Source organism: Salmo salar, chromosome ssa14 (assembly GCF_905237065.1).
Source record: "Salmo salar chromosome ssa14, Ssal_v3.1, whole genome shotgun sequence".
In the NCBI taxonomy this organism is placed as follows: domain Eukaryota; kingdom Metazoa; phylum Chordata; class Actinopteri; order Salmoniformes; family Salmonidae; genus Salmo; species Salmo salar.
The window spans coordinates 419,063-433,479 of NC_059455.1; the positions used below are offsets into that span (position 1 = coordinate 419,063).

The window sequence follows — 14,417 nt, forward strand, 5'->3', positions numbered from 1 at the left end:
TAAATGAGAACTTGTTCTCAACTTGCGTACCTGGTTAAATAAAGGTGAAATAAATAAATAAATCCCCCGGAGGGCAAGGCAGCGGGTGAGCGATTATTTCACTTGAGACAGGAGACGAGGAGCGCTCAGGACTTCGCCCTGGAATTCCGGACTCTCGCCACTGGATTGGGGTGGAATGAGCGGGCCCTGATAGATCACTAGAGATGCAGTCTCCGAGAGGATGTCCGCCGGGAGCTGGCTTGTAGGGACAACACCACCACCCTAGACCAGCTGGTGGATTTGTCCATCAGGCTGGACAACCTGCTGGCTGCCCGGGGACGTTCCAGTCGGGGCCTGTTCGTTCCACCTCCCAGCCCTCCTGCTCCACTGCCCATGGAGATAGGAGCTGCTTCGAGGAGGACCGGAGGGGGGGGGCCTCTCCTGTACCCACTGTGGGCGCAGAGGACACACTGCGGACCGGTGCTGGAGAGGTCCACCCGGGAGTTTGGATGGCAGGCAGAGCACAACATCGACCCCCCAGGTGAGTCAGCACCAGCCACACCCAGAGCCCCCTGTCGACCACATGTACACCTCAGTTTGTTTTCCCGATTTTCCCCCTCACTTCCAGTATAAGGCACTCGTAGATTCAGGTGCAGCTGGGAGTTTTATGGACCGTGGGGTAGCCAAGAAGTTTAGGGATTCCCCTCGTTCAGCTGGACCACCCCTTCCCTGTGCACGCCCTAGATAGTCGACCGCTAGGGTCTGGCCAAGTGGGGGAGGTCACCGTGCCACTGGTTATGGTGACGTGGGGGGCCATGAGGAACGTATCAGCCTATTCCTCATTGACTCCCCGGCGTTTCCGGTGGTACTGGGAATCACCTGGCTAGCCACTCACAACCCTCAGATTTCGTGGAGGCAGAGGGCTCTTAAGGGGTGGTCGAGGGAGTGCTCAGGTAGGTGTATAGGAGTTTCCATCGGTGCGACCACGATGGAAAGTCCAGACCAAGTCTTCACCGTGCACATTACCTCAGAATATGCCGATTTGGCTATCGCCTTCAGTAAAACAAAGGTGACTCAATTACCCCCTCATCGACGAGGGGATTGTGCGATAAACCTCCAGGCTTACGCGGCCCTTCCTAGGAGTCACGTGTATCCTCTGTCTCAGGAGACAGCGGCTTTGGAGACATACGTCGCTGAGTCCTTGAGACAGGGATACATTCGGCCATCCAAGTCACCCGTCTCCTCGAGCTTCTTTTTTGTGAAGAAGAAGGAGGGAGGTCTGTGCCCGTGGATTGACTATAGAGGTCTAAATTCTATCATGGTGGGTTTCAGTTACCCGCTACCTCTCATTGCTACGGCAGTGGAGTCATTTCACGGGGCGCACATCTTCACAAAACTAGATCGCAGGAGCGCGTATAACCTGGTGCGTATCCGAGATGGAGACGAGTGGAAAACCGCATTTAGTACCACATCTGGCCATTATGAGTATCTCGTCATGCCGTATGGGTTAAAAAATGCTCCCGCTGTCTTCCAATCCTTTGTGGACGAGGTTCTCAGAGACATGCTCGGACAGGGTGTGGTGGTGTACATCGATGACATCCTGATCTACTCCGCTAAACGCGCCGCGCATGTGGCTCTGGTGCGCAAAGTGCTTGGGCGGCTGCTGGAGCATAACCTATACGTCAAGGCTGAGAAATGTGAGTTCTCCAAACGAGCCGTCTCTTTTCTGGAATGTCGTATTTCCACCACGGGGGTGGTGATGGAATGTGACCGCGTTACGGCTGTGCGTAATTGGCCGACCCCAACCACGGTGAAGGAGGTGCAGCGGTTCTTGGGGTTTGCCAATTATTACCGGAGGTTTATCCGGGGTTTTGGCCAGGTGGCGGCTCCAATTACCTCACTGATGAAGGGGGTCCGGTGCGGCTACGGTGGTCAGCAGAGGCGGACAGAGCCTTTTGTCATCTGAAGGCTCTGTTTACCGACACTCCGGTGCTGGCGCATCCGGACCACTCTTTGCCATTCATAGTGGAGGTGGACGCGTCCGAGGCTGGGGTAGGAGCAGTGCTGTTGCAGCGTTCGGCGCTCCTCCGACGCTCCGCCCCTGCGCATTCTTTTCTAAGAAGCTGAGCCCGGCGGAGCGCAACTATGATGTGGGGGACAAGGAGTTGTTAGCCGTGGTCAAGTCTTTGACGGTGTGGAGACATTGGCTTGAGGGGGCACGTCACCCTTTTCTCATCTGGACCGACCACCGTAACCTGGAGTACATCCGGGCAGCGAGGAGACTTAATCCTCGTCAAGCCAGGTGGCCATGTTCTTTATGAGATTTCAATTTACCCTCTCATACATTCCAGGTTCCCGGAACCGGAAGGCCGACGCACTGTCGCGTCTCTACGACACCGAGGAGCGGACCATCGATCCAACTCCCATACTCCCTGCCTCCTGTCTGGTGGCACCGGTGGTATGGGAGGTGGATGCGGACATCGAGCGGGCGGGTCAGTCAGAACCCACTCCACCTCAATGTCCCGCGGGTCTGAAATCCGTTCCGCTTGGTGTTCGCAATTGCCTGATCCGATGGTCCCACACTCTACCCTCCTCGGGTCATCCTGGGGTGGAACGGACAGTGCGGGGCCTGAAGGGAAAGTACTGGTGGCCCTACTTGGTTGAGGATGTTAGACACTGTCTCTTCCTGTTCGGTGTACGCCCAGTGCAAGGCTCCTAGGCACCTGCCTCGAGGGAAACTACAGCCCCTCCCCGTTCCACAGCGACCTTGGTCTCACCTCTCGGTGGATTTCCTCACAGATCTCCCGCCATCTCAGGGAAACACCACCATCCTGGTTGTTGTGGATCGGTTCTCGAAGTCCTGCCGTCTGCTCCCTTTGCCCGGTCTTCCTATGGCCCTACAGACTGCAGAGGCCCTATTCACTCATGTCTTCCGGCACTACGGGGTGCCTGAGGACATCGTATCTGATCGGGGTCTCCAGTTCACGTCCAGGGTGTGGAGGTCGTTTATGGAGAGGCTGGGGTCTCGGTCAGCCTGACCTCGGGTTTTCACCCCGAGAGTAATGGGCAGGTAGAACACATTAACCAGGATGTGGGCAGGTTTCTGCGGTCGTATTGCCAGGACCGGCCAGTGGAGTGGGCGAGGTTCGTTATAGGTTACAACTTCCGTCATATTACCGTATTAACCCCTCGTTTCATGCGTCTCTCCTCAGGCCGGTGGTAGCTGGTCCGCTGCAGGACGCTGAGGTGCGGGAGGTCCCTCCGCCCCCCCTGGACATCGGGGGGCCCCCGGCGTACACAGTCCGGGCCATCCTGGACTCCCGACGTCGGGTAGGGGGCCTGCAGTACCTCGTGGACTGGGAGGGGTAAGGCCCGGAGGAGAGGTGCTGGGTTCCGGTGGGGGACATTCTGGATCCAGCTATGCTGCAGGAATTCCACCGTCTCCATCCGGATCGGCCGGTGCCTCGCCCTCCGGGTCGTCCCCGAGGCCGGCGTCGGCACGCTGCTGGAGCCACGCGTCGGGGGGGTACTGTCACAGTATCCACACAAGGTGGCGCCCCTCCTCGGTCGGCGGCCTACTAGCTGCCACCGATCTATGTTTCTGTGGTTTTGTCTGTCTAGGTCCGCACCTGTTCCTGGTCTGTCATTAGTGGGGGGGAGGGTATTTAAGTGTGTCCTTTGTGTTCAGGAATTCGTGTGGGATTGTTTGTATGTCTAAGATGGCAGACGTTAGTTAGCGCTGCCTTAGTTTCAGCGTGTTACATTTTCTGTATTGTATTTGCCGGGCTACGGCCCGTGCGTTATCGTTTTGGAACGATTCTCTTCTTTGGGTGTTGTGCGCACCCTGTGCCCTTTTCGGCTACCTTATTTTTAACGGTGGAAATAAACTTCTGCACTACCTGACCTCAGTCTCCTGCTCGTGACTCTGCCCCTTTCCTGCTCCTAAGAAAGCGTGACAATCTGCCTTTTTTGCTTTCCTTTGTTGAACTGAAATTGGTACTTCATCCAGGTAAAAGTAGGCATATGTTATTTTCCAAAAAGCAACTGATTATTTATGCATTGGATGGTGCCCACATTGATCGTGTCTGGGTATCTGGATTGATACAAAGCTATCTTTCAAAAAGCATATTGATGAGGTAGTTAAGAATTTCAAAATGGGCTGCTTCCTTTATAGGAATAGGGCATGCCTTTCATTAAGTAGCAGAAAACAAAACATTCAGTTGACATTCATACCGATTATAGATTATGGTGATATCGTCTATATGAATGCGGCTCCCACTGTATTGAAACCATTGGACGCAGTTACTCATAGCGCACTGCGCTTTATTTACAGGTGACAGGTTCAGTACATATCACTGCTTTCTGTATCAGAAAGTAAGCTGGCCCTCTTTGAAGTCTCATAGATCGACGCATTACACTATTTTTGTTTATAAAGCTCTCTTACACAAACATCCGCCGTACCTTACTTCATCATAACCTAAAGATGTACGAGCTACCAGACCCGGTCTCAGAGATGGCTAACTCTGGAGAGCCCTTCGGTGTCCACTGAGTTAGGTAGATCTGCGTTTCGTTTATTTGCACCTTACTTGTGGAATGATCTCCAGAACTCTCTAAGGTTGGATGTTTTGGTACCACTAGAGCAGTTCAGACAACTGGTTGATTTACCTTTTTACTGAGGAATGTGTTTGTTTTTCATGATCGTGTTTTGTAAGTTACTTTTCTTAAATAACTTGTAAATATTGTATGTTTTTATTGCGTTGGAATTCTAAATATTGTGAATTTATATGATTGTGGGCAGGGCTCCCTTACAAAAGACGCCATGGTCTCAATGGGATGTCCCTGTTTATATATTTTTTAAAAACGGCTGCAACTCAACTTGCACCAATTGTAATGGTTTTGAATGCACTACTAGCGGATGGAATCCTACATTCTCCCAAAATTCTAGTCAGATTATTCTCAACGTTGCTAAATGAACTGCTAACAAATTCATAAACAGTTTGGAGAAAAGAACACCCTAGGGAAGTAAAAAAAAAAATCACTATCCCTTCAAGCTTACATATTTGTGATAGTAGTACTAATCGTACAGTTAAGAATCAAGCAATAACCCCCCAAAAAATGCACTAATAAATACGATTTGTAGCCTGGGACCAGACAGTACCAAAAGTGAAGAGCAGTAAGAATACTGCAAACATAATTATGCAAAAAAAATATATATATATATAAAATGTGTGTGTGTAATATATTACCAGAACATCAGCAGAAATAAGCAAAACATCAACATTTCAAAAGTTCACAGTAATTAATCCCAAATTAAAGTTATTTAAATCGTGACAAATGCAGCAGATAAAGTCTGACAAACAAGTCTATAAAGCAATACTACATCTCACTGTACAATCCATTTTCAAATACATTACACAATACCTAATTCTTAAAATAGTTTGCCACTGTTGTTCCAAGGGAATGGCAAGCTCCCACACAACATTACCAGTGGCAGATACAATAAAACCTCAATGTTACTGGAATGCTCCCTAAATGTGCTGCACACAGTCTGCTTTTGACATATTCAATATTTTGGATAATAAAGCATAACATTTGCAGTTACATCGTCGCTATGCATTGTCGCCACTCTTCAAATCACCCTTCATCATATTTTAGCCACTTAAGTTCTCCCATACTATTTTATAATAAATGATGGAATTGCACTTTGAGCAGAGGTGCGTTCAACAAGGGTTCTGTTTGTGACGAACATGTTACTTAGTAACAATTTCAGTTGAATGAACGTTATGGTGAAACATTAAAAAGCAAAATGTTTGTAAGGATTACCATGACAGTTTAGCAATGAGAATCAAACTGAAAATGACTTTCCTATCCCTACTACATGTAATAGAAAGCCTACGTGGTGGCAGTTTAGACCCGAAACAGATATTTTACGTTCGCAGCACACTACCACCTTCTCACACTGTTAGCGAACTTTCGCAGCTAACAGAAAACAAATGGAATATGTTAGATAACGTTCGCAAACAATTTCCTCTGTTGAACGCACCTCATGTGTTGTTCATTTTGTTTAAACAATTTGAGGGGTTATCAAGTTGCTATACAACTTGGTGTTGTGGCATCGTAACGCAATCAACTGGAAGACAGTTCTTCAGTTCCCTTTTGCTGAGATCCTTGTTGGGAAAACAGTTACCACAACCAATGGGCAAGCAGTTATGGTGGTCAGTTACTTAATATTCATAAGCAAATGATCCCAATCAAAATACCTATTTTCCCAAAACACAAAGAAATTCACCAACATTGTGAAACCTGTACCATATTATCAAACCATGACAAGGCTTCCAGATCAGATAGTGCACCTCAATCCTCTGTACAATGGTGCAAACATTGATAGTGAGAGTAACATTCTGGACAGATTCTGGTATGTAGTATCACTTCAAGGTTGTAAAGTTTGATGCACATACCATACAAGTCCACACTTATCCTGCTATCTATCCATCGCTCTCTAAATATACTTGTTCACTACAAGTTAATTTATGGTCGCTCCTCCCAAATAGGAGCTTAGAGCCTAAAGGTCAGGGCAGTTACCTCCAGCCATTCCAAAACCCCAGCCTCTGTATCCCTACAAACTACGCAACTGAATCCCAACATATGTTTACTCATGTACTAATGCCCTATGAACATTCTCATTATAAACCTTTCAATGGTACAATGGCTAAACCATACTTAAATAAATCAAATGGTTTGAACTGTCGTACCTGGTATACAGAAACATACAGTTATACCTTTTTCTTGTTAATTGATTTAAAAACTCATTTAAAAAAATCTAAAAGTCTTTGGGCTTTTGGGGATGGTAGGGGTTAAGCAGGCTGAAGGGGTATACAACCAACACCCACCCCACCCTCGTGGCACACCATGGGTGCCATGAATGTCCAGCGGTTGGTCTCAGCGTCATACATCTCTACAGAGCTCAGGTTGGATTGTCCGTCATAGCCACCAACGGCGTAAAGCCTGCCACAGTTTGCCACCAGTGAGACTCTGCTGCGCCGTGTGTTCATGGCCACCAGGTGGCTCCATTGGTCTGCCACTGAGCTGTACACCTCGGCCCCGCTGAGGAACCCAGAGCCATCATAACCCCCCGCCACATAGAGCTGGCTGCCAAGGGCTGCAGCCCCGTGGCGACAGCGCTTGTTCATCATGCCAGCAACGGGGTGCCAAAGGGCTGTGTGCTGGTTGTAGTACTCCACCTACAGGATGGGAGGGGTCATTAGTCATTCTCTTTCAGTGTCTAATGCATTTTAAAGGGTATGTTAACGATTTAAGAAATTAAGAACTTTTTACCATTCACCCGTGATATTGATTGATCCAAACCGTTTTTGAAATGTAAGCTATCTATTGGTCATTGATTATTTTTACCAGAGCAACCTCCAGTAGATTAGACTGATTAAAATGGAAGTGGAAGGGCATAGCTTGCTGCTTGTCTAAACAGCACTAAAGTGTCAATTTTGAAAGTGCAAGGTTGCCTGTGCAGCCACTTAATGTCATCAGAGATTATACATGGGTATAGTACCAGATACACTTAAAAAAGATATGGATCAATCAACATCACAGATGACTGGTAAAAAGGACATTTGAAGAAACACTTTCGTCCGAGTCTTAGTTTCCTGCTCGCTAAGAGTTTGGAGTGGGGATTGAAGGGTTCGGGGCGGAGAGTGGGGAGGAGAAGGGTTCGGGGCGGGGAGGAGAAGGGTTCGGGCGGGGAGGAGGTGGGTTCGGGGCGGGAGGAGGTGGGTTCGGGGCGGGGAGGAGGTGGGTTCGGGGCGGGGAGGAGGTGGGTTCGGGGCGGGGAGGAGGTGGGTTCGGGGCGGGGAGGAGGTGGGTTCGGGGCGGGGAGGAGATGGGTTCGGGGCGGGGTGGAGATGGGTTCGGGGCGGGGTGGAGATGGGTTGAGGGCGGGGAGGAGAATGGTTGGGAGCGGGGAGGACAAGGGTTTGGAGTGGGGAGGAGAAGGGTTTGGAGCGGGGAGGAGAAGGGTTTGGAGCGGGGGTTGGGGATTGAATCCCAGTTTCTGATGGGGAAAGGCGTATATACAGTGCCTACTGAAAGTCTTCACATCTTTTGCACAGTTTTCACATTTTGCTCCCTTCATTTAAAATCTAGAAATGCATAAATTGGGATTTTTCCCCACTGATCAACGCAACCTACTGCACACTTTAAAAGTTCCACAAAAAAGGTATAATTGTGTATTATTATATTGATGGCATAGCATCTTCACACCCTATAGTTGATACTTAGTGGAAGCACCTTTGGCAGAGAATACAGCTGTGAATAATTGGTATTAGTTTCCACCAATATTGCACAACTTTTGTGGCAACATCTATCCATCATTCTCAGCAAAATTGCTCAAGCTCAGTCAAATTGGTCGGGAATCATTGATGGACTGCAATATGTAAGTATTGTCTTTGATTTTCAACCAGTTTTAAAGTCAGGGCTGAGACAAGACCACTCATATTTTGTGAAAATGTTTGTTCCTGATCATAAGATGTACCACAGCAAGGAGTGCAAAGGCCTACATTATGTAATCCAAAATTCAAATTTCATTTTGAAGTAGGTTGTGTAGATCTGAAGAAAAATATCTAATCCTTTTTAAGATTTAAAGAGGCCATACATGTCACATTTCCCACCTGCAAATAGTGCCTAATAGACCTAATCCTCTCATGTTTAGAACCACCATACTGTGGAATTCGTAATATCTGTCCTGTTCATCTACCTTAGTCCTGTCAGCAATGTGCAGGCTGTATGTCAAATGGCATCCTTACCGTATTGAAGATCTGTAAACCGTCATGACCACCAGATACAAAAATCCTTCCATCAAAAACAGTCACCCCAGCTGCACTGCGACTTGCACTCATCTCTGGCATTACTGTCCACCTGCACAAGTGTATAAGGAAAAGCAGGTTCACTTTAATGTTGATACAGATGGGCTACACCATTTCACTTAATATAAAAGTCATACTGTAACAACATTTTGATTTGCAACAACTAATTATTAAAGACAAAAATTGAAATTAAGCAATTCTATTTCCTGGATACATTTGAAAAATAGTTTTACATACTTGATATGTGTGATGTGATCTAAAGTAATGGTTTTGGATAGGATTGGATAAGTGTAAGCAAGTAAAACACAGCAGAAATACACAAAATGAATGTTACAAAATATGACATTAGCAATAAAAATATATATATAAAAAAACTTTTACATTCCTCCACAACCAAGCTCAGAATTAAAAGGTGGAGTTGGCAGGGCTCCAGAGTGGCGCAGTGGTCTAAGGCACTGCATCTCAGTGCAAGAGGCGTCACTACAGTCCCTGGTTCGAATCCAGGCAGTATCACATCTGGCCGTGATCCCATAGGGCAGCGCACAATTGGCCCAGCGTCGTCCGGGTTTGGCCGGGGTAGGCCGTCATTGTAAATAAGACTTGCCTAGTTAAATAAAGGTTTAATAATAATTTTTAAAAAAACGTTTAAATGCATTAAGTAAACAGCAGTATCAGGCTGACTTCCACAACAGTTCATGTGGAGGTAGGAGCATGTATATACACTGAGTGTACAAAACATTAAGACCACCTGCTCTTTCCATGACAGACTGACCAGGTGAATCCAGGACAAAGCTATGATCCCTTATTAATGGCAATTGTTAAATCCACTTCAATCTGTGAAGCTGAAGGGGAGGAGACAGGTTAAAGAAGGATTCTTAAACCTTCAGATAATTGAGACATAGATTATGTATGTGTGCCATTCAGAGGGTGAATGGGCAAAACAAAAGATTTAAGTGCCTTTGAACGGGGTATGGTGGTAGGTGTCAAGAACTGCAACGCTGCTGGGTTTTTCACACTCAACAGTTTCCCATGTGTATCAAGAACGGTCCACCACCCAAAGGACATCCAGCCAACTTGACACTAACTGTGGGAAGCATTGGAGTCAACATGATCCAGCATCCCTGTGGAGCGCTTTCAACACCTTGTAGAGTCCATGCCCTGACGAATTGAGGCTGTTCTGAGGGCAAAAGGGGGTGCAAAGCAATATTAGGCGTTACTAACATGAAGTTTAAAAAAAAAAAAATTATATGAAGTTGTTACATTACAGTAAACTTTGATGACTGCTATCTCAAAGCATTTAACAAAAAGATTGGCTGTAAAAATGTCTGGTAGACTTTTTTTTCCAGATGTATGCCACTAGTAGAGCTCTAATCCATTGTCATTAACATGGCAAAGCATAACATGCCCATATTATGCCAGCTACAACATTGGAAAAACACTAGTTTACTGTATATTACAGTGAATTAGATATCATAAGGTGAATGCACCAATTTGTAAGTCGCTCTGGATAAGAGCGTCTGCTAAATGACGTAAATGTAAATATTCCTAATGTTTTGTACACTCAGTGTAGATTACATCACCATTGTCACAAGGGTCAAAGCCTTGGGTGGAATGTGGAAGTAGCTCCATCTTCTCCTTCAAGGGGGAATTGTTGCTGTACGGCAGACACCTATCCCGAGTGGCGCAGTAGTCTAAGACACTGCATCTCAGTGCGAATCCAGGCTGCATCACATCCCGCCGTGATTGGGAGTCCCATAGGGCGGCGCACAATTGGCCCAGCGTCGTCCGGATTTGGCCGGGGTAGGCCGTCATTGTAAATAAGAATTTGTTCTTAACTGACTTGCCTATTTAAGTAAAGGTTCAATTTAAAAATCCAATCCTCACATATCTCCACAAGTACAAAGGGAGTAGGGGCTAGGTCAGTGATACTCAAATGGTAGCCTATTAAAATAATTTTAGAATGTCATACAAAAGTATTACTGTGTGTGAACTTTCAAATGCATTCTGTCATTACTAAATATGCAATGTGATAGGTATTTTAATAAAAAAAAATTTAACACAAAAAACATTGAATTCATAAAAAATTTAAGTTGATCGTCTTCCTCAAATGAAGAGGATGATGACGCAATGTTTGCGAGAGCGAGGGAATCTGATTTAATTGGTCCTCAACTCACGGCTCAAAAATCATCCAGGATAAACTGAGTTAGGCCTGAGTTAGTCTGCCCAGGAGCAGGTTAGTTCTGAAGCATTTGTTGCCATAGAAATGTACCTGGCTAAAAGGTGAGCCACTTTCATGGTACCGGTTGTCCCGAGTGGAACTCAGGGAGGTAACTTTGGTCAACTCTAACTCCTCAAACCAGGTACGTAGTATATCCTCTGGTCTAGCTTGACTTGGAATTCAGGGAGTCAAAGTAAAGTAAATCACATAGGAAATGTACAGAACCTGTTGGCTTCTGGAGAGTAGCACTCTACTGAGTTGAGTGAGGATTTGCCATCATAGCCCCCGCACACATAGATATGTCCGTCAACCACCACTGTTCCCATTGCACTGCGTTCGGAGAGATGGAGAAAAGGGAACGAAGATAAACACACTGAGAAAAATAACGTGTTTTTGCAGACCCATCAACTGGATCAAGAAGCTCCTGTCCATTTTAACTAGGGGTTTCACCAATGGTGTATAAAAACCATAGAATATACAGTAACAGTCAAAAGTTTGGACACACCTACTCATTCAAGGCTTTTTCTTTATTTTTACTATTTTCTACATTGTAGAATAATAGTGAAGACATCAAAACTATGAAATAACACATGGAATCATGTAGTAACCAAAAAAGTGTTAAGCAAATCAAATATAAATCATACATATTTGAGATTCTTCAAACTGCCACCCTTTGCCTTGATGACAGCTTTAGACACTCTTGGCATTCTCTCAACCAGCGTCACCTGGAATGCTTTTCCTACAGTCTTGAAGGAGTTCCCACATATGCTGAGCACTTGTTTTGTTGGCTGCTTTTCCATCACTCTGCAGTCTAACTCATCACACACCATCTCAATTGGGTTGAGGTCAGGTGATTGCGGAGGCCAGGTCATCTGATGCAGCACTCCATCACTCTCCTTCTTGGTCAAATAGCCCTTACACAGCCTGCAGGTGTGTTTTGGGTCATTGTTCTGTTGAAAAACAAATCATAGTCCCTCTAAGCGCAAACCAGATGGGATGGCGTATCGCTGCAGAATGCTGTGGTAGACATGCTGGTTACGTGTGCCTTGAACTCTAAATAAATCACTTACAGTGTCGCCAGCAAAGCACCATCACACCTCCTCCTCCATGCTTCACGTTGGGAACCACACATACAGAGATCATCCGTTCACCTACTCTGCGTCTCACAAAGACACGGCAGTTGGAACCAAAAATCTCAAATTTGGACTCTAGACGAAAGGACAGATTTTCACCGGTCTAATTTCCATTCCCGTGCTTCTTGGCCCTTCTTATTGGTGTCCTTTAGTAGTGGTTTCTTTACATCAATTCGACCACGAAAGCCTGATTCACGCAGTCTCCTCTGAACAGTTGATGTTGAGATGTGTCTGTTACTTGAACTCTGAAGCATTTATTTGGGCTGCAATTTCTGAGGCTGGTAACGCTTATCCTCTGCAGCAGAGGTAACTCTGGGTCTTCCTTTCCTGTGGCAGTCCTCATGAGAGCGAGTTTCTTCATAGCGCTTGAACTTTCAAAGTTCTTGACATTTTCCGGATTGAATGACCATCATGTCTCAAAGTAATGTTGGGTTGTCATTTCTCTTTGCTTATTTGAGCTGTTCTTGCCATAATATGGACTTGGTCTTTTACCAAATAGGGCTATCTTCTGTACCTTGTCAAAACACAACTGATTGGCTCAAAGGCATTAAAAAGGAAAGAAATTCCACAAATAAACTTTTAACAAGGCACACCTGTTAATTGAAATGCATTCCAGGTGACTACCTCATAAAGCTGGTTGAGAGAATACCAAGAGTGTGCAAAGTGGTCATCAAGGCAAAGCTTGGCTACTTTGAAGAATCTCAAATATAAAATATATTTGATTTGTTTAACTTTTTTGGTTCCTACATGACTCCATGTGTGTTATTTCATAGTTATGATGTCTTCACTATTATTCTACAATGTAGAAAATAGTAAAAATAAATCAAAAACCCTGGAATGAGTATATGTGTAGCAAACTTTTGACTGGTACTGTATGTCAATGCTTTCCCCAGGGCTTATTTGATTAATGTATGAGATGACGTTCAAGCACACCAAGTCAAGTTGTTGGTTACATGACTTAAATAGGGTGGGTACTAGTACAACTTTTCACAATAGTAGCTGTTCAACAACTGGGGAAAGTTATCATTGTTTGGTTTGGGGAATAATTAATTTACTTGTTTGAATGCAGTTTATGGACAAAGAGTGACTGCAATCTGGTTTTGATAAACTAGCCAAATGCCAACATATACTAATAAATGGCATTCAGGGACCAAAATCCCAGTCAATTACTCCTATTTATCATGTTTTAAATTGCATGCATGATTCCTCTCCAAATTATTTTAAACCTATTAATTTACAAGGACTACCGCACTTCAGTGCAAAGTAAAACATGTGAACAATCCTCCTTTAAGCATTTTAAAATGTCTCGATCAGCTACTAGGTAGATAAAATAGGGTAAATTTTGAGCCTACTAAACAACTTATCAAAATCTATAGGTAATCAGTACATCTACAAGTAATCAGTATACTGTATCTGCTTAACAATGGGTCGTTCTATAGGAATTCAATCACTTTTCGACCACACCCATTTTGCTTTGAATGAAACCTTCCATACATGGTTGCCGATGGTAGAAGAGGTCAGAAAGTACAAATTTGGACCTGAATGCCAAAACATTCACGAGATAGAGGTGCTCAAATGTGCCCAATTTTGCATACCCCACCCTACCATGAGACATCATGGCAGCATCACTGAAAAGGATGAATAGTTCAGATTTTAATTGAAAGCTTATAAACAGGGTTTCAAAACTGTTTTATAATATCTCGAAAAAATATAAACGCAACATGCAACAATTTCAATGATTTTAATGAGTTATAGTTCATATATGAGGAAATCAGTCAATTGAAATAAATTCATTAAGCCCAAATCTATGGATTTCACTTGACTTGGCCGGGGCGTAGCCATGGATGGGCCTTGGAGGGCATAGGCCCACCCACTGGGGAGCAAGACCCAGCCAATGAGAATTCGTTTTTCCCAACAAAATGGCTTTATTACAGACAACAATCCTGCTCAGTTTCATCAGTTGTCTGGGTGGCTGGTCTCAGACAATCCTGCAGGTGAAGAAGCCCGGCTGTGGAGGTCCTGGGCTGGCGTGGTTACATGTGGTCTGCGGTTGTGAGGCCGGTTGGACGTAGTGCCAAATTCTTTAAAGCGACATTGGAGGCAGCTTATGGCAGAAAAATGAACAATCAATTCTCTGGCAACAGCTCTGGTGTACATCCCTGCAGTCAGAATGCCAGCCGTCCAAGAGAAATACACCTTTTGTGTGTATGGAAC

General features: G+C 45.3%; 1 protein-coding gene across 2 annotated transcripts in view; it reads right to left on the minus strand.

Annotated features, from left to right (window-relative positions):
• Positions 1 to 4,285: 4,285 nt before the first annotated feature.
• Positions 4,286 to 14,417, minus strand: part of klhl18 (kelch-like family member 18) — a 98,243-nt gene continuing 88,111 nt past the window's right edge. For both annotated transcript variants that reach the window (XM_045693786.1, XM_045693785.1), the window contains 3 exons: positions 11,296 to 11,400; positions 8,793 to 8,904; positions 4,286 to 7,220 (listed from right to left, as the gene is read on the minus strand). In XM_045693786.1, coding sequence (XP_045549742.1) covers positions 6,834 to 7,220; positions 8,793 to 8,904; positions 11,296 to 11,400 — 604 coding nt within the window. In that variant the 3' untranslated portion in view covers positions 4,286 to 6,833. The remainder of the gene's footprint in view (positions 7,221 to 8,792; positions 8,905 to 11,295; positions 11,401 to 14,417) is intronic.